Source organism: Meyerozyma guilliermondii, genomic scaffold (assembly GCF_000149425.1).
Source record: "Meyerozyma guilliermondii ATCC 6260 scaffold_3 genomic scaffold, whole genome shotgun sequence".
Lineage (NCBI taxonomy): Eukaryota > Fungi > Ascomycota > Pichiomycetes > Serinales > Debaryomycetaceae > Meyerozyma > Meyerozyma guilliermondii.
In genome coordinates, this window is record NW_001809798.1 from 823,016 (window position 1) to 850,049 (window position 27,034).

The 27,034-nt window shown below is 44.9% G+C and overlaps 16 protein-coding genes across 16 annotated transcripts; 4 read left to right on the plus strand and 12 right to left on the minus strand. All coding sequences in view use genetic code 12, as the record gives it.

The window, feature by feature from the left end:
* Positions 1-329: 329 nt before the first annotated feature.
* SNT1 (Snt1p) lies at positions 330-2,915 on the minus strand (the record flags this gene model as incomplete). The annotated part of the gene is made up of 1 exon (XM_001484982.1): positions 330-2,915. The coding sequence occupies one exon, from the start codon at positions 2,913-2,915 to the stop codon at positions 330-332; it is 2,586 nt and encodes an 861-aa protein (XP_001485032.2).
* Positions 2,916-3,250: 335 nt separating this feature from the next.
* On the minus strand, positions 3,251-4,867 carry CDC6 (AAA family ATPase; the record flags this gene model as incomplete). Its single annotated transcript, XM_001484983.1, has 1 exon — positions 3,251-4,867. The coding sequence occupies one exon, from the start codon at positions 4,865-4,867 to the stop codon at positions 3,251-3,253; it is 1,617 nt and encodes a 538-aa protein (XP_001485033.2).
* Positions 4,868-5,016: 149 nt separating this feature from the next.
* Positions 5,017-5,298, minus strand: PGUG_02763 (uncharacterized protein; the record flags this gene model as incomplete). Its single annotated transcript, XM_001484984.1, has 1 exon — positions 5,017-5,298. The coding sequence occupies one exon, from the start codon at positions 5,296-5,298 to the stop codon at positions 5,017-5,019; it is 282 nt and encodes a 93-aa protein (XP_001485034.2).
* Positions 5,299-6,173: 875 nt separating this feature from the next.
* Positions 6,174-9,386, plus strand: PGUG_02764 (uncharacterized protein; the record flags this gene model as incomplete). Its single annotated transcript, XM_001484985.1, has 1 exon — positions 6,174-9,386. The coding sequence occupies one exon, from the start codon at positions 6,174-6,176 to the stop codon at positions 9,384-9,386; it is 3,213 nt and encodes a 1,070-aa protein (XP_001485035.2).
* A 241-nt stretch (positions 9,387-9,627) lies between these two features.
* PGUG_02765 (DNA-directed RNA polymerase core subunit) lies at positions 9,628-10,167 on the plus strand (the record flags this gene model as incomplete). Its single annotated transcript, XM_001484986.1, has 1 exon — positions 9,628-10,167. The coding sequence occupies one exon, from the start codon at positions 9,628-9,630 to the stop codon at positions 10,165-10,167; it is 540 nt and encodes a 179-aa protein (XP_001485036.1).
* A 164-nt stretch (positions 10,168-10,331) lies between these two features.
* PGUG_02766 (2,5-diamino-6-(ribosylamino)-4(3H)-pyrimidinone 5'-phosphate reductase) lies at positions 10,332-11,177 on the minus strand (the record flags this gene model as incomplete). Its single annotated transcript, XM_001484987.1, has 1 exon — positions 10,332-11,177. The coding sequence occupies one exon, from the start codon at positions 11,175-11,177 to the stop codon at positions 10,332-10,334; it is 846 nt and encodes a 281-aa protein (XP_001485037.2).
* A 30-nt stretch (positions 11,178-11,207) lies between these two features.
* PGUG_02767 (uncharacterized protein) lies at positions 11,208-11,714 on the minus strand (the record flags this gene model as incomplete). The annotated part of the gene is made up of 1 exon (XM_001484988.1): positions 11,208-11,714. One exon carries the CDS (start codon positions 11,712-11,714, stop codon positions 11,208-11,210), a length of 507 nt encoding a protein of 168 aa, XP_001485038.2.
* A 19-nt stretch (positions 11,715-11,733) lies between these two features.
* Positions 11,734-12,732, plus strand: FEN1 (fatty acid elongase; the record flags this gene model as incomplete). Its single annotated transcript, XM_001484989.1, has 1 exon — positions 11,734-12,732. The coding sequence occupies one exon, from the start codon at positions 11,734-11,736 to the stop codon at positions 12,730-12,732; it is 999 nt and encodes a 332-aa protein (XP_001485039.1).
* An 11-nt stretch (positions 12,733-12,743) lies between these two features.
* RBK1 (putative ribokinase) lies at positions 12,744-13,703 on the minus strand (the record flags this gene model as incomplete). The annotated part of the gene is made up of 1 exon (XM_001484990.1): positions 12,744-13,703. One exon carries the CDS (start codon positions 13,701-13,703, stop codon positions 12,744-12,746), a length of 960 nt encoding a protein of 319 aa, XP_001485040.2.
* A 318-nt stretch (positions 13,704-14,021) lies between these two features.
* Positions 14,022-16,697, minus strand: RPG1A (translation initiation factor eIF3 subunit a; the record flags this gene model as incomplete). Its single annotated transcript, XM_001484991.1, has 1 exon — positions 14,022-16,697. One exon carries the CDS (start codon positions 16,695-16,697, stop codon positions 14,022-14,024), a length of 2,676 nt encoding a protein of 891 aa, XP_001485041.2.
* A 113-nt stretch (positions 16,698-16,810) lies between these two features.
* On the minus strand, positions 16,811-17,671 carry PGUG_02771 (protein-transporting protein; the record flags this gene model as incomplete). Its single annotated transcript, XM_001484992.1, has 1 exon — positions 16,811-17,671. The coding sequence occupies one exon, from the start codon at positions 17,669-17,671 to the stop codon at positions 16,811-16,813; it is 861 nt and encodes a 286-aa protein (XP_001485042.1).
* Positions 17,672-17,689: 18 nt separating this feature from the next.
* On the plus strand, positions 17,690-19,189 carry PGUG_02772 (uncharacterized protein; the record flags this gene model as incomplete). The annotated part of the gene is made up of 1 exon (XM_001484993.1): positions 17,690-19,189. One exon carries the CDS (start codon positions 17,690-17,692, stop codon positions 19,187-19,189), a length of 1,500 nt encoding a protein of 499 aa, XP_001485043.2.
* Positions 19,190-19,720: 531 nt separating this feature from the next.
* Positions 19,721-22,081, minus strand: PGUG_02773 (uncharacterized protein; the record flags this gene model as incomplete). The annotated part of the gene is made up of 1 exon (XM_001484994.1): positions 19,721-22,081. The coding sequence occupies one exon, from the start codon at positions 22,079-22,081 to the stop codon at positions 19,721-19,723; it is 2,361 nt and encodes a 786-aa protein (XP_001485044.2).
* A 135-nt stretch (positions 22,082-22,216) lies between these two features.
* On the minus strand, positions 22,217-22,993 carry RVS162 (Rvs162p; the record flags this gene model as incomplete). Its single annotated transcript, XM_001484995.1, has 1 exon — positions 22,217-22,993. The coding sequence occupies one exon, from the start codon at positions 22,991-22,993 to the stop codon at positions 22,217-22,219; it is 777 nt and encodes a 258-aa protein (XP_001485045.2).
* Positions 22,994-23,166: 173 nt separating this feature from the next.
* KIS2 (Kis2p) lies at positions 23,167-24,828 on the minus strand (the record flags this gene model as incomplete). Its single annotated transcript, XM_001484996.1, has 1 exon — positions 23,167-24,828. One exon carries the CDS (start codon positions 24,826-24,828, stop codon positions 23,167-23,169), a length of 1,662 nt encoding a protein of 553 aa, XP_001485046.2.
* Positions 24,829-25,180: 352 nt separating this feature from the next.
* PGUG_02776 (uncharacterized protein) lies at positions 25,181-26,113 on the minus strand (the record flags this gene model as incomplete). The annotated part of the gene is made up of 1 exon (XM_001484997.1): positions 25,181-26,113. The coding sequence occupies one exon, from the start codon at positions 26,111-26,113 to the stop codon at positions 25,181-25,183; it is 933 nt and encodes a 310-aa protein (XP_001485047.2).
* Between the last annotated feature and the right edge of the window lie 921 nt (positions 26,114-27,034).

Genomic DNA, 27,034 nt, shown 5'->3' on the forward strand with positions numbered 1-27,034 from the left:
TTCAGGATCGTTGGATAGAAGTGAGCTTATCGTGGGACGCTCATGAACAGGGGGCAGGATTATCCCATTCAAAGTGACCGAAGGACGGGACTCTTGAGCTTGGTGCGATTGGTTCGCAGCTTGATGAGCTTGGTGAGATTGGTGTGGTTGATGAGGTTGGTGAGGTTGGTGAGGTTGGTGAGATTGGTGTGGTTGATGAGATTGGTGTGGTTGATGGGGTTGGTGAGGTTGGTGAGCTTGACCATCCAGTTGACCATCATTTTGGAAATCTTGGGGAGCTGGTGCAATTGGCTGAGAACCTTGCTGACTTTGAAACTGTTTGGCGGAAGTTAATTCTGGCTGAACGAAGCACCCAATTCACTCTTAGTGTCTTTCGTATCTGCACCGGCCACAATCACATTCCAGTTGTTTCTCTCGGCATTACGAATAAAGTAGTTGCGAACCATGGTCGCGGTTTTGGTGGACAAGGTATCAGCAATAGCTATCCAGTTGGTACCGTACATTGACAATAAGCGAGGAAACTCATTGGCCTCAGTAATACTCCAATAACTCGAGATATTCTTTTTCTTGTCTGTTTCATTGGAATTATCGTGCTCGTGAGATTCGGTTTCAATATTTGTTGGTGCTGGTTGCGATGGTTCAATTGCCGACTCTCCAGACTGAACAGCATTTTCCATATCCATTGTTTCAGGTTGCTGACCTTCGTCCTTTTTCTTTTTTCTTTTCTTGATCTGAATAACGGTGGTCTCCTTTTTCTTGGTACCTTCAAAAGTTGGTGCTGCTGCCCGCTTCCGTCTTCCCGTTTCAGTATACATTTCTTCTCCGAAAGTTTCATTTGGAAGTGTGATAGTTTGAGCGTACTCTTCAATGTCTCTCTCCACAGTAGGGGTACCAACAGGAGTTGACGATTGTGATGTATTTCTCGATTTGGGTTTACCTCTGCGAGCAGCCTTCTTGATACTCTTTTTCTTGAACTGAGCTACCAACAGCTTGTAGTTAACTGCCTTCTTTGTCATGTAATAGTGAACCACGCATTCTTCAGGTGTTCGAAGTCCTCCCATGTGTCGAGAAATAGCACCAAAGCGCTTCGGATAAAGACAAAAGGCTTCACAGAAGGCAATGTGTTCGCTTGAATTGAAGTTGTTGTTGAAATCTGTCTTGACTCTAGATGCCCATTCCGTCTTGGACTTGACCATATTGTTGGAGTCCATATACTTCACTAGCGTACGCTCTTCTGGGTCCAATACCATATCAGGTATTGTAGCGGCACCTTTACGCGCTTTAAACAGCGGGTCCTGATTCTGCTGCTTTTCTAGTGATTGCAACACCTCCTGGAACTCTGCTTCTGTGGTCACCAAGTCTCCATGGCGTCTTCCCCGTCGAGAGAGTGCTGCATGGCCAGGAGCACCAAGTTCTTGCTGGTCGTTCTTGGTTCTTGTATCGATGGATTCCAACTCTCTTCTGAAATCGTCGTCTTCTGGGTGCAATATTTGGAGCTGTTCATCCATAAACTTGCGCTTTGCATTGAATTCCTTGAACTTGACTTCGTACAGCTTCCACAACAGAATCTTTTTCTCTTCTGTTTCTTTTATCTTCGATTGTAAGCGATGCACTAATTCGTCACGGTGCAATTTAAAGTAGTGGAAGTTCAAATCGAAAAAGTCAAGTTGACGAAAGTCGACAACGCTTTTCTTCGCAGTTCCCGATTTCTCAAACTCTTTAGAAAGAGCTTCGTACTCGGTCTGTATGCGGTTCAATGGGCCAAACTTCAACTGAGAGGAGGTCTCGCTATTTTGTTGAACTTTGGTATCCAATTGTGGCTCAGAAACGGGAGCAGAAGACACAGAAACTGGCTCAGAAACCGGTTCATGTTGCAGCTTTTGCGATTCCCGTGGCTCATGTGGTACATGTAGTTCTGGCTCCTGTTCCTGTTCCGTCACCTTTGGTTCTTCAGGCTCGTAAGATTCCAGATCTGGTGTGGCAGAAATTTTGCGAGAACGAATGGCTTCGAATGCCTCACGGTGCATTTCCGACATGGCTGAGTCGTCTTCCTTGTCAATCTTCATAGCTTCATTCTCTACACTGGGCTCAGGAGGCTCGTAATCATCAGCTTCGTCATCTGTACTAACGGGTGTCTCGTTATCGCTGTATGTTCGGCTTGGTTCGAGCTCTGCTTTGACATCAGCACGGACATCGTCGTTGTATTCAGGAGATGTCTCGCGGCGCTCCACAGAGTTGGAGGGAGTGTTGGGTCGGGAGTCGCTATCACTGGGAGATTTGGAGCCATTTTCGGTTTTGTCCAAACTGCAGTAGCGGTCTATATGGCGATAATTGTAGGAAGATCCGGGAGCAGAACCAGAGTATGACGAGCCAGAGTAGCCTGAGCGATAGTAGTCGCCTCGGCTATCCATTCTACTTCCGGTGTTCAGGTAGGAACCTCGGATACGAGTGCGAGGACGACCGGAATTGTAGCCACCGCTCCATTTTTTTTCTCCATGATCTGTCAGGTAGCTGTCGTAGCGGTCATTTGCAGAAGCAGTGTTTGGCGGCTTCCTTGGACCATAAACCTGGCCGCCAGAAGAATCTCGTTCTCTTCTAGATGAAAATGCGTTGTACGAGCCGTAGCTGGGATAGTAGGAAGAGTACCCTCGAGAAGGTCCATACAGCCCATAAGCGCCTCTATTTGAAGGAGGACCATTATAGCCCTGTCCTTGGTAACGGGAGCGATGATTGGTGACGTTGGAGGACGAGGACACCGAGTCTCGAAGCGAAGACAGACCGGTAGATGCGGAGCTGGGCCCTTTATAATCTCTCCGGGAACCCGAAGGAGGGTGGAAACTCTTGCGCTTCGCCTTACCGTAGTCATAGTCGCCCCTGTCTGTATACCTCGGCGGCGGGCCTCTGCCAGAGGACATTATATGAACGAGGTGTTTTTGGAGGATATTTTATCAAGCCAGAAAATAGTGCTGGTGGTAAAAATATAACTTTTTGGGGTACTTTGGTGTGCCAGAAAGCTTTAAGTAGCTTGATGGGTCGATTTGAACGTCACAAATTGATATATTTGTTGTGGTCTAAAGGGATGGTTTGTACAAGAAGAAGTTATATTTAAAATTTTTGGGTGCGCGCACCAAATGGCTGGGCGCGTGAGAGAGAGAGCGAGAGTGAGAGGTGGGTATAATTAAACAATATTGTAGGTTTAACTATCCAATCAATATTGTAAGAGTTTATTATTTGTATGTTCTATTAGTTTTTAAGGCAGTTCGCCATGGAGAATGCGGCGAAGCACTCCAATATTCTCAATGCATTTCACAAAGTCTTCATATGTCACATTTGGTTTGATGGTTTTGTTTCCAAAGTCCTGGTTTCCATTTCGGGATAATCCTCGAGACACTATCACGGATACCACCGAGCAAGACTCCAAAGCAGAAATAATATCCAAAAATTCTCCCTTTCGAAGTTTTCCTAGTAACCGCTCAGCGTGCTCACTACAGTGCTTTGTGTAGAAATCGTAGAACCCATTGATGGTGATGTCTCGCGCCAACAGTCCTGCTGTCGATGGGCCATGGTAGTAGTTGAACAAGCAACAAAGAACAGTTTTCTGGTGAAGATTCAAACTCTGCAATTTGCTCATGGAATTGTCTCCAAAAGACCGAGAACAAACCTTGGCGACATGGGTTATCATAACCTTGGGAGCATTATCGTAGGTCAATTGGTCAAATTCCGGTGGTGTGAGCTTTTTCCGTTGCTCCTCTTCAACCATTTCTATACTTTGGTAGAAAATATCGAAAGCTTTACGCAAGTCTCCAGTTATAGCAGCCGCTTTTTTGGAGCAAAGAATGATGGCCGTGGGGTGAACAATAGGAACGGAACCCATGAGAGGTTTCCCAGAAGTAGGTGGAGCATTTTCCTTGTCGCTTTCGTCAACCAAAGTTCTCAACTTCAGCTCCACAATGCTTTTGATGTGATGAGCTGCGTACGGCAGAAACTGCAAAGTGCAAGGCAGCATTCCATTAGCTTTGAGCCGAGGCAAGAACTTGTCTGTCAAGTCGAGAGCATTGGAGATTGCAAGAATGATTAATTTGGCTCGGTAATGATGAGAATGTTGGTGGTAAGCAAGACGGAAAAGTGTAAAGATCACTTGCTGGTCCTTGGTGAGAAGACAGTCGAGTTCATCTAGAACAACCACAAGACTGTCGACGTGAGAAGTATTCAATAAAAGTTGCTGGAGATCATCTGCCGTTTTTCTTTTGTTATGACGGGTGGATTCTTCTTGGCTTAAGCCGCAGTAAATTTCATGGAACACATTTTCCGGACGAGCTATAAGTGTCATACAGTTGATGTGAACCGTGCGTACTCTTTTCTTCTTGTGGACAAAGTTATTAATATCAGAACTCGAGCTTTTCAGAAGATACCTAAGGATCTTGGTCACCTGAGCAGTCTTACCGGTTCCCGGAGGTCCTGAAATGTAGAGGCTGCTTGAGGTTCCAGCCTCGAGATTTTTTGTCACAAAACCAACAATGGACTCGGTCTCACCTTCTCTGCCAACCAAATGAGCATTTTCCGAGTCAGCAACGGCGCTTTTTTGGAAGAGATTCTTGGCCCTTGAATAGACAGATGATTGGCGCAGCAGCACCATTGGAAGATTTTCCAGTGCTCCTGGTTTGACCAGAACTTCCAGCTTTTGTGTATCAAACACCAAGCTTCGTACTCCAGAAGATTTCACATCAAAGTGAATAATTCTATTCTTCTCTGGAGTCACTGGAGGACTTATCAATTGGAAGGTATTCGACACATCTGTTAATCCTGACTTTGTACGTTTCACTGGAAGACACTCTTGAAATGTTCTTTTCCTAGACTCCATCACCATTGAAAGTAAAAGGTAGAAAGAAAGAACACTAGTTCAAAGGTTCATTGCAGAATCGCGATTTCAATTTATCCCAATCGGGACTGGTAATTGGCGTCGCGTCAGTGAACTTTGGAGGTGGACTGGACTTCACACCCATGCACCCACACGCGTCAGAGAGATGACTCCAAGTCTTTCAATGCTTTCGTTAATACCGGGTTTTTCCGGGTCACCATGTATACGTCGGTGGGTTTGACGACCTGGCGCAGAGCGTGTTTTGCAAAAAGTTCAAGATCCTCGCCAAAATTGACAATTTGGTTGTAAGTGAGTTCCACCAAAGTGGCCACGAACGTGGGACTGGCCGCCAATTCTGGACCCATACGAGCCAATTCCGCCTCCACGATCTGGGCGACAGAAAGGTAGACGGCTGCTTTGAGTTGGAGGGGTGTTTCCATAAGAGTGGACGGGGAAGAAAAATGGGGAAAAAAGATGAGAATGCAACTTTGGTAGTCTCAAAATGTGAAAGGTTCTGGTTGTGCCTCAATTCTGCGACACTCACAGCGCACGGAACAATGCGACTCGGCGTTCACAACAAGACTTAATCGAATCTTCTATTCGCGAACGTTGGAAGATTGACTAAATTGCGAACGTTCGAAACTCATAACCAGCACGTGACCCATATGCTATAATCTAGCATGAAAAGGAGATCGAGCCATTTCCGAAAGATAATTTGAAGGCCCGACTTCAGCATTCACTCATACAATCTTTGATTTTTCTTCATCCATTCTCCATCTTCATCCACCTTCATCCATCTCCATCTTCATTCTTCGCTGCCCATTACGTCATCACTGACATTCCCCGACCGATTCCCCACCCCCGAGAACTCCTATTATTCTAAGCGAGGGAATCTGAATTTACGGGCTAGCCCTGAGATCCACAGGCACACAAAAATATACACTAGACTCAGGTGATAGCTGGAAACAACAGAACCAGACTATATTAGCTGTCTTGCTGTCTATCATTAACTCGTGGTGAGTCGACTAGCTACTCATGGCTCATTGAAGTACCCATTGTTGCCAAAGAATAAAGTAAGAAGATCTGGAGAAAAACTTGTTGCTTAATACTAAAGGCGATTCAAGTCTTGTTAGATTTTGAACTATCAAGAAAGAATACTCCAAACAAGACCAAAACGAAAAGTTCAACAACTGCAAAAAAGAACAAATCACTCAAATCAAATTCAGCAAGTTGCTTAAGTTTCCTTCAATTTTGCGTAAGTTTCCTCAAACTTCCTCAATTTCCATTTCCTTAGATTTCCTTAAATTCAACAGTCATGTCCAAAACACGCCGTGGAATATCCTACGTTTTGGGTGAGTCCAACGACGACGAAAACCATATTTTACCCATAAACTCCATACAATACTCTTCGTTTTCCGACAAATTTTATACCGGAGGTCGTGACGGTACGGTCAAGGAATGGTCCACCAACGAGTCTCACGAACCAAAAGAAGACTCTCCTCAGTTTTTTTTCTCAGACACTTTCAAAGATGGCCCTGGGCACGATTCAGAGCTCGACCAAGACTTGAGCGAGAGAATACTCAAACTTGAAACCTCCATATCTGCAAACCCATTATCCTACAACTCTCAAGTCCACCACAATTTCAAAATAACTCATAGTCATAATATCCATTTTGACTGGATTAACGACTTGATATTGATCAACCAAGACCGAAAACTTGTCTCGTGCTCGTCAGACTTGTCCCTAAAACTACTTCATTTGGATAGACTGAATGAAGTCACAAAGTTCGCCAATATTCACACAGACTATGTCAAGAAATTAGCCTATATGAGAGGCTCTAACATGTTGCTAAGTGGTGGATACGACGGGAAAATAGCATTGTGGGACATGAACTCTTTGGCTCCTGTTCTGCAAATCAGCACCGTGCAGTCTTCGGCTTCTATGCCCAGCTCGATATACTCTTTGGCTAGCAGCTCTGCAAATACTTTTTGCAGTGGAGGTCCTAGCAGTATCGTCAATTTGTACGATACTCGTATTCCCAACCATATGGTAAGACGACTTTTGGGTCACCAGGACAACGTGAGATGCCTTCTTATGAACGACAACCAGATTCTCAGTGGCTCATCGGATTCTTCCATAAAACTATGGGATTTGCGTATGTTCAAAGTTTACAAGAATTTTGATATTCATGACGAATCCGTATGGGCAATGAGCACTGCAGAATCTTCTTCTCCCGGCTCATACAACTCGACTGAATCGTCCAACTTTAATGTCTTTTACAGTGCAGACCGATCAGGTACGGTTTTGAAGACAGACTTGTCTTACTTGTCGCAAAATCTAAGTGAAAATGTTCTTCCTGATCAGCAGACTTTCACCACCAACGAAAATGCCGCCGTTGACGAAAAGGTTGGACTAACAGCTATAGTTGCAAAAATTGACTCACCCATCTTGGCTTTATGTGTTGAGACCGTTAAGCAAAATGGAGAACGATCAAATTCTTCACTTCTTGTTTCAACAAACGGTTCTCTTGCCAGATACTACGTTCCTGAAACCGAGCAACTAGCAAAGTACCAATACGTGAGAACTTGTGTGGATCTCATATATAATCGTCACGACGATACCGCCGAGGAACTTGTGGCCGATGATCAAAATGACCTCAATTCCGACTTTTATGATCTTGTGAGCCACCTTTCGGTGGAGACCAACAATCTCGATATTCAGTCTTCTCGATCGGTCGCTAACCCTCGGTCCGTCAATAATGAAGCTGCTACAACAAAGCTAGAAAGTCCTGATATCCGCGAGTACAATACCATGTTTGTTGACCAAAGTGGAGGTCCTTGTACCGACTTTATCAATACATACAACGAGGGACTTTTTAAGGAAAACAGCGTGGTGAATTCGTCTGTGGATACCACTCCGGTTGAAATTCCGCTCAATCCAGTTCCCGCCGAGCGTCTAACCAACATTCCGTTCAATAAAAAGCCATTTGTCGAATACCAAATCACCCCAAAATCCATTGTTGCCAAGAGACTCTTCAATAATAAGAGACAAATGATTGTTCTTTACTTGAATGGAGACATCAAAATATGGGACCTTCTAGTTTGTCAGCCCATTAAGACATTTCCGTACGAGAAAGCTGGCACATCAGGAATGAGCAAAGAAGTTTATGAGCAACGACAACAAGACATGGACGATATTTTCGAAGATCACGACTCCATGGATACATTGAACAATTGGTGCGAGGTGGAAATCAAATCGGGTAAGCTTTTGGTGACCCTCAAAGAAGGCAGTTTCCATCAAACAGAGATTTATTATGATGAATTGATCCAGGCGTATCCATACCTTGCATACAAGCATCATGATAATGACAAGTATGATGATGATCCCAATCTCAAGGTGAGCAATGACGATAGATTTCAAGTTTCACGAATCATCTTGAACTCATTGTTCTATAGCTATGCATTATACGAATGGGGGTTTGATCAGAAATTGAGAGAAGAACTCCGAAACCTCAGAAGAGCCTCTTTGACGCTGACAGAAGAACCTAGTCAAGCCAATGGTTCAAGTACTTCCAAACGGATAAAAATGTTTCGTAAAATATCCTCAAAGACATCTGTTAATCGCCTGACGATTCCGGAATCCGCAAGTGGAACTACTTCGTCCTCAAACAGTATTGACGAGAACATTGATGCCGACCCGGAAGTAGCCAAGTTTATTGGAATCAACGAAGAAACTGGCGATAAAAATGACATTTTGAAAAACTTGTACAATTACGATACCTCGATCATGAAGCTCTTGCAGCTAAACAAGAAGAAATACACCGAAAAGTATCAGACTCAGGGAAAACAGAAACAGCTCGCAGATTCAATTTTGAAGATTTATTCTAATGATCCAAAACACTTGAGCAATACCTATAAAAGCGATGCTAGCGAGAGCTACAAACCACGAATAAATCCCAAGAGATTACCACCCAATCTTTTGATTATCATCTTTGAATACTCACCGGATCTCGGTAACCTTCGAGATGTGCTTAGCTTCCATTTTGAGGACCTACAAAGGTTGAATTACGAACAGGACAACGAAAAACAACAAGCTTTTATCCACGATTTGAGGACACAATTGCCGCGGTGGATCGGTCACCCCATATTGTACGACAAGTTCCCGGCGGTGAACAGCTCCAAAGTGAGTTTCCAGTTGCTTGAAATGGATTACAGTAAGCTCGAACCTCACCAACTTATTGGTGGAAAATCACAGCGAAAAATTAAAAAGCTCCCTATAATGGAGTCACTGATCAAACTAACAGCCCATGAAATGCTCCGGGTAGGAAAAATACTAACCTATCTTACAGACAAGTTTGAAAGTCGCACCGCTGAGATGAAAGACCATCGAGAACCGTCCGAGTGGTTGGCACTAGAATGTCGCGGAAAAGAGCTCCCGGTTGGCATGACGCTTCAGACCATCAAAGCCAAGGTGTGGAAGAGCTCCAGCGACGTTGAGCTTATCTTTAGGCGTAAATTCGATACATAGATTATAGACCCACCTTCATCATGGTAGTGCACCCAGTGCACCAGCGCATTGGTGTTTCGCAAAATTTTCCAATCTGCAAAACATCACCATCATGGAAGAGGCTGACAGATACGTATCGCGGTTATGGAGGTCGTTTAAAACGGTGAAGGAGATGGTCCGAGACAGGGTAAGTACACAGAAGGCTACCAGCAACACAAATAGCTAACTTTAGGGTTATTACATTACACAGGAAGAAATCGACATGTCGTTGGATGAATTCCGGTCCAAGATATGTGACAGTATGGGATTACCCCAGCGGAAAATGATGTGTTTCCAGGCCAATCCTACCGCAGAAGCGCTTGAAAAGTTCCCAGACATGGGCTCTTTGTGGGTGGAATTTTGTGATGAGGCAAGTGTAGGTATCAAGACGATGAGAAACTTTTGTATTCACATAAGCGAGAAGAACTTTAGCACGGGAATATTCATATATCAGAACTCCATTACGCCCAGTGCCAACAAATTGGTACCCACAGTGGCGCCAGCGTCGATTGAAACGTTCCAAGAGAGCGATTTGATCGTCAACATAACCCACCATGATTTGGTGCCCAAGCATATAAAGTTGTCCATCGGCGAGAAAAAAGAGTTGTTGGCCCGGTACAGATTGAAAGAGTCGCAATTGCCCCGTATTCAACGAGAGGACCCGGTGGCACGGTACTTGGGGTTGAAGCGTGGAGAGGTGGTGAAGATAATTAGACGATCAGAAACGTCTGGTAGATATGCGTCGTACCGGATCTGTTTGTAGTGTACTATATTGAATCAAAATTCAGCAAAATTCAGAAGACTGTACGAGAGAGACCTTCCTCTATGAAAGAGGGTTCCTCTGTAATTGATGAGATTTTGGCCTCTATAATTTCTTAATGACGATGACGTCTCTTGAATCTTCCTTTATTAGTTCCTTGGTCCCGTTTATGTTCTTATCCGTGAACACATCACACAGTCACTTCCCGTCCACCACGTACAGTCTGTGGGTATTACGCCTTTGGGTGGAGAAACTTCTACTCCTTGCTCACCCAAGTATACCGGGCCAATGGTGATAATCAAAGAATGAATGAAAGCTTCAGTTTTTTGAAACAGTAAAAGGTCGTTAATAATTTGTGCTCCACCTTCAATCATGACCGAAGAAATGCTCAATTTGTCAAGTTCATCGAAAATCAAGTGCCAGTTTTGCAACCTATTTCGCAGCAATGAAAGACGTATATATTTTCCACCTTGACGACTAACTTCTTTTTCATTTTTGGTGTCGATGTCAACATCATCCCTCACAATAATGTATGGAGCAAGAGCTTTTATATCATCTGTATTTTGGTCCACCAATTGATGCAATTGAGACAGCTTGTAGTCCCATTTACCACTCGGATCCAATACTACTGGCCTTGGACTTTTTCCTGCCTCGTGGCGGCAATTGAGTTTTGGGTCGTCTGCCAAAACAGTTCCGATTCCCACCATGATCGCATCGTGCTTAGAACGTATATAGTGAGTCATGGACTTGGTTTCAGGACCAGAGATTTTGGTTTGAATTCCTGGCGCTGCCGCGATACGCGAGTCGAGCAGTTGAGCGTAGGTCAAGGTGACGAAGGGTTTTTTGTGTGGAGTGCTGTTCTGGGGTAGATATGGGTCTATGCATTGAAGCAAGGAGGAGGGAGGTGGCTCCATTGGATTGATTTGAATGGGTGCGAAGTGCGAATTGGTGCGATCTGAAATTCGAATAAATACTGTGCGAATACTTGAGCGAATACTTGCAAACAGATTCATTAACCTTATCAATGATACCGTATATTTAGCCTAGGATGCAAGTTTCGACCTAACGGCGTCATTCTTGGCATTTTCAATTTCGTCCATCGCAGCCCTATCTCGCTCAAGACGTCTCCGCTCACGAAGCTGCCATTCTATATACTCTTTTTCTGGATCGATATCGTCAGTATCGTCTACTTGCACCACTTGTTCGCGGGTGATTTTTTGCTGGAATTCTGCCTTCTTAAGTACTTGTGATTTTGCCTGTTGCAGCCGGCTGCCAAATGTCTCTGGTTTCCCCGCATGGCTGCGTTTCACGTAAACCGGTCGGGCCACCATAGATGAGCCCTCGGAACTGGAGGTGGAACCACTGGATTCCGACCCTGAGTCTGCATCCGACTCGGAACTACTGCAGTGCGTGGCGTCGTGGGTTTGTTCCGTCGTGCCCATACTTACGCATGCCAACAAATTAAATTGGTGGTTTTTGGGATTCACAATGAGCGCGACATTTTGGTTGTTGATTTTTTGAACCGCGGGTCGCGATGATTTCTCAACCATCTACTCTCTTTCAATTTTAATGTCACTTTTGCCCACTTTAGACACGCCATTCGGCATCAAATTGTGGCCTCTTTTTGACCAGGCTGTTGCCGCGGCAACCCAGGGCTCATTTGTTCCTTCGAAATTTGAATTTATACGCGGCGAAACCATTTTGAGCACATTTCCTCCAGTTGCCGGAGCCATTGCTGGCTACTATTTGGTGATTTTCGGGGGTAATTATTTATTCAAGAAGTTTGGAATCAAGGGTTTTGTGCTCAATGGGCTTTTTCAACTTCATAATTTGATTTTGACATCGTTGTCGTTGACGTTGTTGGTTTTGATGGCTGAACAATTAATCCCCATTATTGGACATCACGGACTTTTCTATGCCATTTGCCACCCTAACGCTTGGACTCAGCAGCTTGAATGCTTGTACTTTCTCAATTATTTGACCAAATTCACCGAGTTTATTGACACGGTTTTCTTGGTGGTCAAGCAAAAAAGATTGACATTTTTGCACACCTACCACCACGGAGCCACCGCGTTGTTGTGTTTCACTCAGTTGATTGGAAAGACTCCTATCTCGTGGGTACCAATCACCCTCAACTTGGGAGTTCACGTGGTGATGTATTGGTACTACTTTTTGGCAGCTCGTGGAATTCGCGTTTGGTGGAAAGAATGGGTTACACGGTTCCAAATCATCCAGTTTGTTTTGGACTTGGGTTTCGTTTACTTTGCCACCTACCAGAAGCTCGTGCACACTTATTTGCCTAAGGGACAAAAATTCTTGCCCACTTGTGGTGATTGTGCTGGTTCCATGTTGGCAGCGTATTCTGGATGCGCCATCTTATCTTCGTATTTGGTGTTGTTTATTGCGTTCTACATCGATGTCTACCGTAAGAAGGACTCGAGAAGATCCAAGAGAGTCAAGTCGGTGTCGGGAGGCTACGCCGCCCAGGTCAACACCTATGTCTACACCACCGGAAGAGACTCTCCTACCCCACAGCCAGAAGCCAATCTCAAGTCCAGAAAGGCTTAAGGATGTGTAGTTTATTTGATATCGTTAAACCAAGGTATGCCCTCCGCTGCACCTTTTCTCTGGATAGCCAATGCACTGGCTTTTGTAGCAAACGAAACAGCATCTTGTAGTGAAGATTTCTGTGCCAATTGCAGAACTATGCCTCCGAAAAACGTGTCTCCTGCGCCCGTTGTATCGACAATATTTTCCACTTTTGATGCTGGTGTGAAGCTGGCCCCTTCTTTAGTGGAATAGCAACATCCCTGGCCGCCCATGGTAATTATGGCACTGCTACAGTTGGACTGGTGCAATTTTCTCTGCAACGCACTGGCCAACTTTTTCATATTATCCACACTTTCTTCCGTTTTTTCGTTCAAATTGAGGGTCCTGGCAATATCAGCGGCTTCCCCTTCGTTAACAATGAGCAAATCTATTTGTTTCATGATCTCTGGGTCGGCAATTTCTTCTTTAAATGGGGAAGGATTATAGGCAATATTCACTCTGGGTTTATTGGCCTTCAACCACGAAATGGTCTTGAAAGTGTCTGGATATTCGTTTTGGAGAATCACATAGTCGCCATCTTCCGTCTCGGAAAATATCGACTGGTACTCTTCTTCGGTTGGCTTCAATTCACCATTTGCACCCGCTGTAATCAAGATGCGATTCTCTCCATTTGTCTCAACAAGAATGACAGCAACGCCCGAACTTATTCCTTTGATCTCTTTCACGTAGTCTACATTGACGTTGGAATCGACCAAGGCTTGCTTGGGTTCCTTGCCAAACGAATCTTCACCGATATTTCCAACCATTCTGATGTTCGTGGTGGAATTCGGCGCCGATAGACGAGAGGCCGCCAACGCCTCGTTGAGACCTTTTCCTCCTAGGTGATTTTCAAACGAAATGGCTTGGTACGTCTCGCCCGGACCCGGAACCTTGTTGGTGTAGGTGACGAGGTCGTAGTTTAGGGACCCTACTACTGTGATGGAAGGCATGGAGAGTCGCAGTGAAATTTGGATTTGTAGGTGTGGTGCATATAGGAGAGAGAGAGCGAGGGTGAATAAATCGAGTAAGAGAAGTGAGAGTGAAATAAAGACGAATCAAGTAAGTATGCTTTTGAACAGAAATTAACAGTGAAGGTCAGAAACGAAGTACGATACCTCTCCTTTACTAAAAAGTGGATAGAGTGTAAATTAGCGTACTTCAACATGTAAATGAAAATACTTCTAAGTTTAATGAGAATTCTCTACTTGTAAAATGAGTATACTTCTCCAGATAAATTTATGACATTTATATATATTGTCATAAATTCTCTAAGACCTTCCCGCTTGCTGTCTCTTCAACTTCAACTTCTCGGCATAGGTCATGGGCTTGGCCTCTGCTGGAGCGGCTGGGGTAATCGCAGCCTTTCTCGATGCTACTTCGGCCTCGACGTTTTGACGTCTCTTCAACATTTCGGCATCTTTTTCTCTTTGGAGACGAATTTCCTCCTTCAATTTGGCCAATTCCTCTTCTTTCTGTCTGCGACGAGCCTCTTCCTGTTCGGCTTGAATTTGCTCTCTCTTTCTCTGGGCAAGTTCTTCAATACGTTCTCTCTTGATTTGTTCAATTCTCTCTTGCTTTGCTCTTTCAAGTTGTGCCTTCGCTTCCGCTTGCAATTGCTTGAGCTTATCTTTGTTCTTCGCATTGATCTCACTCTTAAACTCAGAATAATCTGGAACAAGACGAGTGAACCGCTCCTTCAAAGCGTGGGCTTCTTCGAAATCCTTCTTGGCCTTGGCTATTTTATTGGCCTTGACAAGTTCGTAGTTTTTGGCTTCCTGTTCAATCTGGGCTTCGGCATCCTTCTCCAAGTACTGGAGCTCGTATCTGCGGAAAGCACGCTCGGTATGGTCGGTTTTCTTGCTCAACGCACGCAACTTTTCTTCCAAGTTCTTCTTGTCTTTGTTCAATTGCTCAATTTGCATGATTCTCAACTTGTCGGTATCAAGGTTTTCCAAGTTGTCCAAGTCAATTTTGATGATTCCCTTGGCGTTGATTTCCTCGGCAATCTTTCTCTTTTCCCGCTCTCTGATCAAGTGCTTTTCTCTCTCCAATTTCTCCAAACTTCTTCTTTCCTGCTCTGCAAGCATTCTCTCCTGCTCGGCCTTTTGTTCGGCGCTCAACCGTTCCAGCTTCAACCTGGCGGCTTCTTCGTCTTGCTTCCGCTTGGCCACATCGATCACACGCTTTCTCTCATCCATAACCTTCACTCTGTTGGCAATTTCTTCCTGCTCTTCCGAGATTCCAGCCACAGCACGTTTCACGGCGGCTTCACGACTGGCTTCAAGACGACGAGCATTTTCGGGATCAATGGTGTCGACGGTCTTGGACAAAGTGTAGGCGAATTTTTGCAATTGCGATCTGACCAATTCAGCTGGCGAGATTTGCAATCTACTGGTCAAGGAATCGCTCAAAGAATCTTCAAATGGACTGGATTTGAACGTCACCACACCCGACTCATGGTCAATTGTCAAAGCTAAATGACCCTCTTTCGTGGCTATAGCAATCAAATTTTCCACTTCCAAAGCTGACAATGTGTACTCGGTGCCTTCAAAGATACCCAAGGATACCAAAAAGTCCAACTTGACAGTTTCATAAACCTGGGAAACTTGCTGGAAAATGCGCACCAGGACAACCTCAGTCAAGGTTTTGATGTAATGCTTGTAATCCTTGTCTGCTTCGATTTCCTTGAACAAAGCAGCAATTTCCTTCTTGATGGTCAAAGGATGGAAGTTGTTTTCGCCCAAAACATCGAACAATTTCTTGACACAAGGATCCACAAAACTGAGAATTTGACGACTGACAATCAGCTTCAACAAACTGTCGCGAGTAGGTACATGGCTCAAATTAAGAAGCGACGACAACTTGGCGTTTTTGGCCCGATGGTCGTCCACCACCGTCTCGTTGCTGTTCAGACTGCGCTGGGGAATCGACAAGGTGGAAAGGACGAGAATAGAAGCGTAATGGCTCAATTCGTCGTCGGTAGCGTTGGGAGACTGCGAGTACAAATTGAAAAACTTGTTCCAGGCAGCGGCGTGGAAAAGCCCGTTGTCGCTCACGGCGAAGATTCTTGCCAAGTTCTCGTAGTAGTTGGCCATCATGACTGGCTTGGGTGTTTTCTTAGAAGCGGTGATCAAAGTGTGAACATCGTCCACCGATCTGAAAGATTCCTGCCATAATTCCAATTTGACCGAGATGTTCAATTGCGAAAATCTCTGGTCGAGGTACCGCTGGATGGTCTCCGAGTCCGACAAGTCGATGGCATTGGTGGTGCCGGCGGTCTTGGGCTGGGTGGTGACGGTTTGGATGTGTGCTCTCAACAACTCACACAATCTTCTAAACTCCGCTTTACGGTTGAAACGGAAACAAAACTGGAACGCCTGGTTGACGATGGTGGAGTACGTGACCTCGGTTTTGGAGTTGTTTCGTAAAATATCCAAAACAGCACGGAAAGCTTCCCACAAAAATCTCAACCATGGAGTCACCAATTCTCTTTCGGTTCTATCGGCCGTATCGGTGTTGGACACAGCAGACATCAAGATACTTTCAGGGGTTTGCGAGGTTTCGAGATCCTCGTCCTCGTCTTGGTCAATTTTAATATCAGCCTTTGCCTGAGCGTCGTTCAATTTTTTTTCAGCCAAATCAACAAACCGTTTAACGACAACTTGAACAGACTCCAATCCGTTTTCTGACATTTGAACGTTCTTCTTGTACTGGTGCAACGCATCCTTGGCAAGCTTTCCCTTTCTCAAATCAACGGCAAGCTCCATAAGAAGTAAGGCAATGGGCTCAAGATCCTCAACTTGAAGGTAACGAATTCTCTTGGAAGTGATAAATTCGTACAAGGTTTCCAAAGCAGCCTCGCGCTTGTCGACGGCGATCAAGTCTTCTGCCCTCTTGAGGACATTTTCCGGCCGGAAATTGTGGTTTCTATGTGGCGGAGGCATAGTTGACGTGAAGAAGATTTGTGGAAAAAAGCGATGAAAAATTGGTGCGTGCAGGAAAAAAGTAGAGGAAGAAACTTCGATTATTGAGCTAAATGAAAGTAATGTATTTTAGGCTAGAACGGCGGAAACTTGGCTTCCATCTCCCCAACGCTCTTCTGAAGCTGGTCTTTGCTAAGTAAAATCAAACTCAATTGCGGATCGAGTCCGTACTCGGTGAACACTCTTCGAGAGTCGGTTTCTTGTGATACATGTGTGTAGGGGTAGTAGCCATGGTGGATGGAATTGGCTTCGAGTACGAGGTCTTCGTAGTGGAAATAATCCATTTCTTTGGTTGTATCTGCACCAGCCTTCTTTTTTTTGGTGGTTTTTGCATCTTCTTGTTCTTTGGCTGCAACCATCTCGTAAACTTTGGACACTACAAGGAAGTAGTCGAACTCATATTTTTCATGGGCGTCCTCAGCGCTCTCCATTTCCTCGTGCAACATCTTGTACATGGGGGGAACAACTTCCACGGGCATATTGATGAGTCTTTCACTGACGATAAGTGCAACTTTATTCTTTTTGTCGCCTAGTAATTTTCGAAGTAAAACATTGAATTTAGGCTGGTTGTTGGTCTTGTCCAAGACATATGCCACGAGTTTTTTCACGGTGGAGTTTTCCAAATTGTTCGAGATGTTAATCACAGAAAGAAGTGCAAATGGATCGCTTTCTTTACCATCAGTTTTTATACATGTACCCACGGAATTGTCCTTCAAGATCAAGTCTGCCAACGACGAGAGGTCAAACTCCACAGAATCATCGCCAAACAACTGTCTCAAGAGGTTTTTCGTGGCGTGGAAATCGACGTCTGGATTCAAGTCGAAGAAATCAAAGTCTACATTCACGGTTTCTTCCTCGATTTCTTCCTGTTCGATCTCCGGCTCCGAGTCCGTGGAGCTGACGTCGATATCGGAGTCGTCCTGTTTTCTTTTCATCAAAAATACGGTAAAGAGATGAGGTTAATTAACTTCGCGTTGAGATTGATTTTCGCAGCACTTTCGATTCAGCTCATCTCAGTGAGTCCATCGCATTTCATGGATGCGTTAGCGGGATATAGTTCGAGCTCTGACGACACCAGTGTGCCATTGCTACCTGAAGTAAACCAGAGACTCGAATTGGCGCCGAAAACTAAGCTGCATCAAAATTTTGAACAACCTCAATTTCACCAGGGTGGTACCTTTGCAAACAGGGTGGAGAGAGAATACTACGATAATGCTACTTTGACGAGCCAAAAATCATACAAGAGGTCGGGAGAGCAGAAGCGAGCCGCCAAGCGACTCAAAAAGGAAAGAAAGAAAAAAACATCCAAAGACGACTCGGAGTTTCTCGGGCCTTGGGCCGGGTATGAAAGTGACAATGAAGCACAACAGTACGAAAGTTTTGGAGAAGAAGATGAAGAAAAGATAACAGAAGGAAAAGAAGATTTGGAGCTGGACTCAGATATGCCAACTACTCAGCATTTTGTGGACTTGTATTTAACTCCACCAGAAGACGTTGAAATTGATTTTTCCAAAAAACCAGGTAGCCAAGTGTTTCAGGTTCCTACACGGGTAGCCACCAAGCTCGATGGACATTCGAAGGGAGTCACAAAATTGAGATTATTTCCCAATTCTGGGCACCTTCTCTTGTCGTGTGGTAACGATTCGGAGATCAAATTGTGGGACATGTACCATGAAAATAATCTTCTAAGAGCATACTACGGACACTCACAGGCGGTCAAAGACATTTGTTTTACGAGCTCAGGCCAAAAATTTATAAGTTGTGGTTTTGACAAAAGAGTAATTGTGTGGAATACGAAAAGTGGTGCGATTGAAAAATCCATGGTTCTCGAAGCCATACCCAATTGTCTACTACTCAACCCTAATAACGAGCACGAGTTGTTGGTGGCACTCTCCAATAGCAAAATCCACCATTTTGACTTGAGCTCAGAAAGCTATAAAGACCCTATCCAAACTTATGATCACCACCAAAGTTCCGTGAATTTTCTCATGACAGTCGACTCCAACAAACGGTTTTTGTCCACCTCTGACGACAAATCTGTTCGAATATGGGACTGGCAAATCAATATTCCCATCAAGATCATCTCGGAGCCGGATCTGCACTCCATACCTCGAGGAATTGTTAGTCGTAATTTTGGTGAGATCGCACTTCAAAGTATGGCTTCGTCCATCGATGTGGTTCAAGGACACGGGAAGTTTCGTACCACAGCCAAGAAGTTCAGAGGACATAGCGTATCGGGATACGCCGTGGATATCAATTTTTCTGCTGACGGAAGAGTAATTATGAGTGGCGATAGTCGGGGGTTGGGAGTGTTCTGGGACTGGAACTCAGGCAAACTCATCAAGAAATTGAAGGTAAGTACCAAGGTGATTAGTTGCATAGAGCCACACCCGCAAGAGCCATCCACGGTGGTAATGGCTGGGCTGACGGGTGAGATATATATATGTAAGTGACGAGTCTATATTATGATGAAAATCAATGGTTCATATGACATCTCATGGCCGGGGAGACTGGATTTCTGAATGGTTCATTGGAATCATCTAGTGTTTATCTGTAGTTGAATGAATCTTGATCTTCAGTTGATTCTGTAGCTTGGTGTGATTGGATAGAATCAGCTTGATATAACTTTGACCCAGATCTTAAGAATCTTGTAGTATAAATTTGATTCTTCAGTATACTCGTTAGTATGATTTTTAGTAATGTATCAAATATGATCTTCTGACTCACCAGTAAAGTCTGATTCAAAAATTTTGTGGTTCATTTGACCGGTCCAGTTTATCATAGGCAGTTATAACGTGGTTATTTCATCTGATCTAAAATGGGTTTTGACACATTTGGAAAGACATTTTGTGCTTCAGAACCACATATCTTTAGCTGTAAATATAGACATTGACTTAAGCATTTGTGAGCAATCTGGACGGATCATTATCCCAGTTTGATCCAAACTTTAATCCAAAATGACAACTGTAATGGTTGAACTCCTGTTATACCACCACACATCTTTCCTTTTTATGGTCCTCTTTATTCTTTTTGCGCCGATGGAACCCTTTGTGAGGTTTCTTTTCGTCTTTACTTTCCACTTTTTTACTCATTTCCACCTTTTTTTCGTCAATTTGTGGAGCCAACTTTGCCTCTGTCTTCAGCATCTTTCCATTAGGAATTGTTGCATTAGTTGCCGTGCTCCATTGGCTGTTTCGGCGAATTTGGGGACCCATGCTGACGCTGTACTCGCGGTTACGGCTCTTGGAAACTGTGGGCAATTCTTTATAATACAGTTTGTTCTCGTCGGTGACGTACCAGAAATACTTGCTGCGAATATCGACAAACCGGCTGTCGAGAGGAGTGATATCTGGAATTGGAATGCTAGCGACACTAGCCACGGTGCTTGTTTTGCGAAGAGAACTCGACTCGTTCAAATTATCAGTACTAACAATGGGAGAAAGGGTCTCGTTCCAGTACTTATTTCGGGCTCCTTGCTGGACAATGAACGGCTTGGTGGTGCTACTTCCCCTGGTTCTGATGCTGGAATTGGCACTTTCGAGTACCTCGTCGTTGGAAACCAACCGATAAAACAAAATATACGGCCATTCTTTGTCAAAAACTTCTTTAAATGTTTTTTGAACCACACGGCCCTTTTTCGCCATATCGTCATATAGCATCCATGGCGCCGAATGGGCTTCTTCACATGAAATATCGCTCAGATCTTTACGGATTGCCGACACAAAATGACCAGACGAAATGGAAGTGCCGCGGTGACAAACGGCGCTTTCCAAGATGAGCTTGTATTCTCCAGGAATATCGGCGTTTTCTTCGTCGGCCACAAATTCTGGAAGATTTATGACGGGAGGAACGATTATGCGGCGCAGAGACCTTTTGGCTGTTGAAGACACGGAGCTGAACGAGTACCGCTTGAGACAAATTGGCAATATGGGTCGGCGATCCACAAACTCTCGTGAATTTTTCGCAAGACTAATATCGTTTTTTTCAGAAACAATATTGTCGTCGGTGTAAAATGGCATGAGCCGGAGAAACATCCATGCCGACAAATTGACCTCCTTAGGTTTGCCCTTGTCCAGGTCTTCCAACGACCAAATAGAGAGGGTAGAAGATCGGGTTCGCACCGAGATTCTCGTCGTGCTAACTTTGCTATCCGAACGTTTCCGGGCAAGATTAACATCTGAGGACGAAGCCCGGCGCTCACGCACTCCTCCTATGTCCTCTATCAAGTCCTGAGACGGTTTTTCGCGGACAATTGTTGAGTTTTCGTCGACGGTGGGCACCACATCAACGGACCCGGATTTGGGCTGGGGAGGGCTTTTTAAGAGAATATTTTCGAGTGTTGCTCGACGCTCTAGTTCCCGCTTGACGCTGATGGAGTTGTTGAAGTAGTGCTCGAGGCATTCCTCTAGGAGAATGTCGTCGGTGCCTTCTTCTGGTAGACTGACGAAAAGAATGCGTTCTTTTGAGATCTTCAAGTCGTCTTCCTCGCTGAACTTTCCGCCGTGCTGGATCTCGATTTTAAACGTGAGCAACGGCATGGCAAGGGTTTCTGTCAAAAACTCAAACATTGCAGCTGAGTCCTGCTGTTTGTGAGACATGGCTTCTTCAAAACCGAGCGCCAGAAGCACCTCGCAAATCCTCATAGTGATGTCCCTGGTGATAAGGTTTCCAGACCGGAGAAGATTCACATAGAGACGAAGAAGCGCCGAAAGCCTTGTTACCATGGCATTGGGGTGCTGGTTGGAAATGAACAAAATGGGCTCGAAACTCTCGAGATTCGCAAACATGGCAAAGAGCAACGCGTCCAAATAACACATGACATTTTCCCAATTTTCGGCTCCCACATAGTTGATGAGCCCGCCTATCCGGTCCTGGTTCTGGTTGGTCAAAAAGAACCCGTCTCGACTGACCTGGAAGAATCTGATCAAAAAAAATGTCCGTGTAACATCGCCAAAAGTGAACGGAGACTTGAGCAAAGCCACTATCTGGGTGGTAGGCGGTATGGGAAGCTTCAATGCCTCAAAATACTTGATTATAGTGGCCACAGCAGGCGAGGAAGATGTGTATTTTTTGGGGCTGACAGGAGCAAAATCTCCGGACGATTGTAGTGTTGATGAATTCAAGCTGTCGAGATAGGAGCGCCAGAACGACTCGTCAAATGGCTCGTGGACATGGGTTGTGGGGATTTCGTGGTTGTTTCGGTCCCCCATTAGGGAAGGCGGTGGGGCTGGAGATAGTGAAGGTGAGTTGATTCGCGAAAGCGAAAAGCGAAAATGCGAAAGATACGAAATGAAAAAATGTGAGATACGAATTGAGAAAGTGTGGCAGAATAAATATAGCATCATATGAATTGGCTATGGGTCATAGAATTTTGTCATGAGATCTAAGATCTGAAGGTGATGAAGATGACATAAAGAGGATGCTCAATAAGCTTTTCGTTTTACCATTTTTCGCGGTATCGCTCCGCTCACCGCTCACCGCTATGCCTGTAACTCTCGCATCTTGGCCAAGCACAGGTCGAGCCGCAGATCCAACGTTCCGTCCATGTAATCCTTCCGCGTTTGTGCATCGAGCTTGGTTTCCAACTGGGCCAACGACTCATAGTTTTCTCGAAAGTAACGCATTTGTAATCGGGCAAATGCTTCGAATGAAGGATCGAAAAACGGAATGCGGAGATTGGTGAACCGAGGAAGTTCATGCTTGAGCTCTTCATTGAGCTTCTCATACACTTCACGAGAACCATCGAGTTGCTGTTCCGTGTCCTTGAGTTTCTCTTCTTCGTCGGGACGGTCTATTAGTTTCTGGACTTTGGCTCGCAATGCATCGTAATCCAACCTCTTGTGTTCCCGCTTCTTGATAGCCTCGTCAATCTCTATGTAGTACAGGTTGAACCGCGCCACAGGGTTCAACACTGTCTGGTGATACGGCGTCTCCAATGCTTTGGCTACTTCGTCGTGGGTCTTTTCCAAAGCTGTATAATATTCCTGCGCCAACGACGTGGGTTTTTCTCCTTGCTGCTGTCCATAAAATGAGCTCAATGCCTTAGCGACGCTTAGCTGGGCACTTTCAAGCCGTCGAAGTGTGTCCAAATAGTACTTTAATTCCGAGTGGAGTTTGCGACTGTGCGATTGCATGGTGCGGTACCGTTTTTCCTCAAACTCAAACTCGGTATCTACCGTGACATCCACCTGGCCAGCCTTCACCAACACCTGCGTGCCTGCTCTATTGATAGCTTTTTTCACCCCGGTCCATGACATGGCGGGTATGATCGGAAGAAGTCACAATCAGCCGAGCGCGAACTACACAAACCGGCACACCCAGACCCCAGACCCAGACCTTGTGTAACGGTGAGATCAGACGTATGCAAAGCGCTTAAACCACCAGACCCAACCAACTCACAAATGAACCAACAATTAGACTCATGAACCGCCTATGTATCGGCTGGCGAGTGCATTATCTGGGTGACAAACTTGCCCAGATATCGTGTTATACATGCAACTGTAAGAACCTCGTTTCGAATGGAAGTGGTCATTAAATGGTTGAGAATAACGTGGTTTGGAATCGCCAGATAGTCGTTTGAACTCGAGGCATAATACGAGCTGTCGGCGCGACGAAGTGCTGGTCGATGCGAACTTGATCCTCCCAACGACGACGACCCTATCCCTGTAGATGAACTTAGGTGGGCTGCGCTAATTGCAGCCTCAGCGGGAGACGTAGGAATCGAAGTATTGGATTGGTGAGGATTCAGTAATTTGTTCAACAACACATTGTTGAGGTGCGCTGGTAACTGGGGTGGCTCAGGCAATTCGTAGGAAGGTCCCTTTTTCTTGAAATATTCGTAGTTGACAAACATCGCTGGAATTTCACTGGAGTACTCGATAGGCTTCTTCTTTTCAGCAAGAAGCGACGACGACGACGTCAGTCCATGGAAAGGAGTATAAGCTCCTGGATCAGATATTCCCGGAGGACTCTTGAATCCCTGATGTCCATCGACATTGCGATTATCTCCCTGTGACCGTGGATCATGATGTGCGTTGGAATCTTCATCCATATACTCAACATGACTGATTTCCGTACCACTTTCCTGCTTGCTGACGCTCGTCAAAAAACTTGTAGATTTTCTATTGATACGATCAACCTCGTACCTTCCTGCCTGGTACACGTCATTAGTAGGCTGCGCTATGATGTTGGCGTCGTAGTTTGTAGATGCCTCTGTACGCTGTGGCAAGTTCTGTGAATGATTAAAAAGATGGCCAGCATCGAGTACTTCAAACCAGTTGAAGAAAATTCCCTCTTGGTCAGTGGCAGTTGGAAGCTGGTCGCTAATGCGATACTCGTTATTAATGACATATAACAACTTGTGCACTCCCAAGGGAAGCTTTATTGTAACGGTATACTCATTGTCAAAAGTTTTCGACTTTTTGAGTCGGATCATGTCTCTCCAATTGGAAAACGAACCAATGATTGCAATTTTCTGAATGTTTTCCTTGGTCGAGTTGACCCACTTGATCTCCACAGGAATCAATTGCCTGACCTGCGACGAACTGCTGCTCTTGCTATTGGTCAAGTCTTCCCGAGGCAGCCGTCCTCCTGTTTCATTCGATTGTCCCGGCGCATTTGGCGGAAGAATCTTGGTGAAATCCACCTTACTCCAATCGGGTGTAGGCGTCTCTGTTTCCAGTTCCGTGACTCCGTTGTGGTTGTTGGTGGGCACGTCAGTCAGAGAGATAGACATATCTTCCATTTCCGCATCACTGTTGCTATCTTCATCAGGGATGATGTTCCTGTTGAGCTCGGCAACATCCGTCTCTATAAGTCCGGCATTCAATTCGTTGTACTCATCTTCAATCAACCCGTTGGAAAATTCATTCTTCGGTAATGTATCGTCGGTATTGGAGCCAGAAGAGCTGGTAATGGGCCGAATGGGACTGTTCTGCTTCTCTTGCTTTTTTTTCACTTCATGCAAAATCAAATCACTAAAGTCTTCGTCCAACGAATGGTTGGCAGCATTCACCGCTGACTTTCGTATGCTTGCCCCACCATGCCTTATACCGGCTGTCGATTTTCTCGTACTGGAGGTATTGTTACCCATGATAGTAGCAGACTCACCTCACCAAATTAATTGCAACTTGCTGGGACTAATCGATAGTAGCTCGTGAGAAGCTAGCTTATATCCAAGTACGATGATAGAACTAACAGAAATTCTATACGTAGCTAGATAGGTATGCGAAATAATATCGGTGTGGATCGTCGCTACATCAATCTGCTGGTCGTGTGGCGGCACATGTGCTGCATCATTGCGTCCCAAACACAAAGTTGGGTATAGAAAAGCAACATTACGTCATCTGACCTGGCCTATGCTTTTGAAAACCTACCACATTAGGCGCTATGCCTTCTGATCCAGGAATGGTATTAGATGGGTTGCATACCAGCCGCGTACAGGTCTAATGTGTGGTTGGCTCGCAACGAGATACGCTTAGGAGTCGAATCATTTCTTCCGGACCCACCTCCGTATTAACCCCAGGGTCTGGGGTGCATGAAGTATAATATTTCCTCCGTGATCTATGTCTTCTTTCCCTGCGTAATCTTCCCTGGGTTGCTCTGTACATACCTCTTTTGATAATGATTTCCAATTGTTTTTTTGAAAATTCAGGGTACCATGGTTGTAAAGCTCTCATCAATGTGGCAATCTTTGCTTCCTTGTCAGCCGTACTAAATGTACGCACCCAACTCAGGTGGTCCAAGCTGACATTGCAAAGCTTTTCAAAAATGTGGAGAATATTTTCCTCGAGCTCCATAGTTAAGCGAATATGGTAGTTTTCCAAATTCAAGTGGCAGGAAAGCTCAGCTATATTTAATCGACATGGATACTTGGTAGCAGATGATAAAACCTTGGGTTTCCGCACCATTGGTTTACTGCCACTGTCTTGATTCTTATATTGTGGCATTCCCTTCATGGTTTTCAATGCGATTAATTTACGAGGACAAGCGCCCTGTGTGACGATCATGCGGTAAGCGAGCAAGTTGACGCAAAATGTGAATTTGCAGTATTTGGCGTCAACATCGGTACTGATCAGCACGAATTGACTTTCTGGATCCTCAATTTCAAAAGGCTCATTTATGAATGTTTGCCGGGCACAGACCACCCATTGTGACCCGAGGGGAAGCATTCCTTGCCGAAAAAGATCTTCATCTATTTTGTAAGGATGAAATGCTCTTGAATCGGCATCAACATTGAGGATATCAGAAGGTTTTAATGCAGCTGACACGAAAAATTCCTCATTTGGAGTAATTGGAGATACAGGGGTATGATCTTCCGAATGCTCGTAATCGCTAGAATTGGCGGAATTGGAGTCCCCGAAAAATAAATCAATCATATTTGGGAAAAGAAAAGAGGACTCCACCTCTATTTATAATCCAAGGAACACGTTGCGTGACCAATTGTATGAACTTCCGGCCTCTTGCATCCGCTTACAGCCAAGAAGTGGGGTCTAAGCGCATCACCTGCATCAATCACCCCTTCAACCATGTGCATAAGCGGATAAATACGATGTATCCAGGTTCTATTGAGACCCGACTTGCATACGGAGATATGCAAGTGATTGAGGCGTCGTTTGCAGCCATTCCTAAAGTGGCTAATTACACGGGTTAATGGGCGCAAAGCAGTGAAGAGCTACGCAATAGTGCAGCAGACATTCGGTCATTCCGGTCATTTGGTTCTTGGGCTCGATAGTATTATTTGGTTGTGGCTCAACCGGTCACTTGGTGATGTATCATCTTTGACCCCGCTAGCATGCAAATCAATTTTCGAATTCAATTTTGATACTATGATTGAAAGGATGCATGCTGGACTCCATGAATAGTTTATATATTTGTCAACGTTGTTTTTTTCCTTATCAATACCACAAATAGTTGCTCCTCAGCCACACCCTCCGATAAGAAATGAGATGCTGCACTTTGTGCGGCGCGATGCCCCTCTGGCTCCTTTGCATGAGATGCACGGTCGGCGTGAATACGAGGCCAGAACGTGGCGATGCATCAACTGGCATACGGAGCTAAAGTGGCGCACGAGGTCAAGTGGCGCACGCGATGATGATGCATGAGGTCAAGGAACAGACTATAAAAAGAGAGAATAAGAGAGAAAAAGAGACAGGTTTTGATTCGCATGCAATTTTGAATTGTAGGCAAATTTCATTCATATTGATGAGATAACAAATGATACATAACCGGCCATACAGATATACGTGAAATAAGAACTATTGTTCATTGAGACAAGTGAAGTGATGACGTGAACTGGC